The following is a 1802-nucleotide window of genomic DNA, read 5'->3' on the forward strand; positions in this document are numbered from 1 at the left end:
GTCAGAGGATCCCACAAAGATTCCCCTGGTATCACCTCGTGAGCACCTCGGGGCTGAGGAGGAGGAGAAATGAGGATGAGGAAGAGGAGAGGGGTCAGAGCATCCCAAAACGAACCCCCGGCACCACCTCACGAGTGCTGGGAGAGCTCCAGGGGCTGAGGAGGAGGAGGAGGGCAAGGAAGAGGATGAAGAGGGGTCAGAACAGCCCGAGAACATCCCCCGGCATCATCCAGGTCCCCACAGGGAACGGAGAGAGCGCCGGGGCTGGGGAGGAGGAAGAGGAGGAGGAGAAGGGTCAGAGAATCCCCAAAGGAACCCCCGGCACCACCTCAGGGGCACTGGGAGAGCTCCAGGGGCTGAGGAGGAGGAGGAGGACGATGAAGAGGAGAAGGAGAGGGGTCAGAACATCCCAAAAGGACCTCCCGGCATCACTCTGTGGGCTCTGTGAGAATTCCGGTGACTGGAGAGGATGAGGAGGAAGAAGAAGAGAGGGGTCAGAACATCCCCGAGGATCCCCCGGCGTCACCTCCTGGGTGCTGCGGGAGCTCCAGGGGAACGGGAGGATGAGGAAGAGGAGGAGGAGAGGGGTCAGAGAATCCCAAAAGGGACCCCTGGCACCCCTTTAGGGGCGCTGGGAGAGTTCCAGGGGCTGAGGAGGAGGAGGACGAAAGGGAGGAGAAGGAAGGAGAGGGGTCAGAGAATCCCAAAAGGGACCCCCGGCACCACCTCACGGATGCTGGGAGAGCTCCAGGGGCTGAGGAGGAGGAGGACGAAAAGGAGGAGAAGAAGAGGAGGAGAGGGGTCAGAGAATCCCAAAAGGGACCCCTGGCACCCCTTTAGGGGCGCTGGGAGAGTTCCAGGGGCTGAGGAGGAGGAGGAGGACGACGACGACGACGACGACGACGAAAAGGAGGAGAAGAAGAGGCGGAGAGGGGTCAGAGAATCCCAAAAGGGACCCCCGGCACCACCTCACGGATGCCGGGAGAGCTCCAGGAGAACGGGACGATGACAAAGAGGAGGATGAAGAGGACGAGGACCCCGAGATTGAAACCCGCTCGGCCAAAACCCCCCCGTGGCGATTTGGGGCTGGGGTTGGGGGGTTTCACATTGGCACCACCGCCGAGACCCGCGGGGCACGAGGAGGGGACGACAGCAGCGTTCCCGCCGGGAATTTGCCAGCCCCAAATCCCTGCCCGAATCCCGGGATTCACCTGCGGCACGCTGCCGGAAGCCTGGCTGCTGTTACACTTCTCCAGCTCCCTCTGCACCTTCAGCGCCAGCCCCTGCAGCTTGTCCTTGTCCTTGAGGGTGGCGTTGAGGGCGCGGCTCAGGTTGGCCTTGGTGGCATCCAGGGCGACGATCCTGCGGTAGTGGCTCTGCACCTGCTCCTCCAGCAGCCTCAGGTGGGTGTCGGTGCCCGCCTGGGCGGTGCCGTACACCATGAAGAGCACGAGCCCCAGGATGATGAGGAATTGGATCAGCGAGGTGAAAAGGAAAATGTACTTGACGTAAAACCCGCAATCCCGCTTCGGGATCGCCTCCTTGCGCTCCAAGCCGAACTTGGCCATGGCGAAGCTGCTCTTCTCCATCCTCGCTTCAGCTCTGGCCGCCCCACCCCGCCGGGACCCCGCTTTTTAGGGGGGGTGGGGGGAGATCGTGGCGGGGCGGAGCTGCTCCCGACGCGGTGTTTGTATCCCGGGATTTAATATTTCCTCCTGCCGGGCTCTTTCCTGCTGTGCCGGATGCTCCCGAGGACCCCGCCGGGTTATCAGGGCGCAGCTTCTGCTGGCGCGGGGATTGCT

General features: G+C 62.9%; 1 protein-coding gene across 1 annotated transcript in view; it reads right to left on the bottom strand.

The window, feature by feature from the left end:
• The window catches only part of PLVAP (plasmalemma vesicle associated protein), a gene marked incomplete at its 3' end in the record, with an annotated part of 3408 nt that extends 1624 nt beyond the window's left edge, over positions 1-1784 (bottom strand). The window contains exon 1 of the mRNA XM_017727498.1: positions 1212-1784. Coding sequence (XP_017582987.1) covers positions 1212-1589 — 378 coding nt within the window. The remainder of the gene's footprint in view (positions 1-1211) is intronic.
• Positions 1785-1802: the final 18 nt, after the last annotated feature.

This window comes from Corvus brachyrhynchos, unplaced genomic scaffold, assembly GCF_000691975.1.
Source record: "Corvus brachyrhynchos isolate BGI_N302 unplaced genomic scaffold, ASM69197v1 scaffold212, whole genome shotgun sequence".
Classification (NCBI taxonomy): Eukaryota; Metazoa; Chordata; class Aves; order Passeriformes; family Corvidae; genus Corvus; species Corvus brachyrhynchos.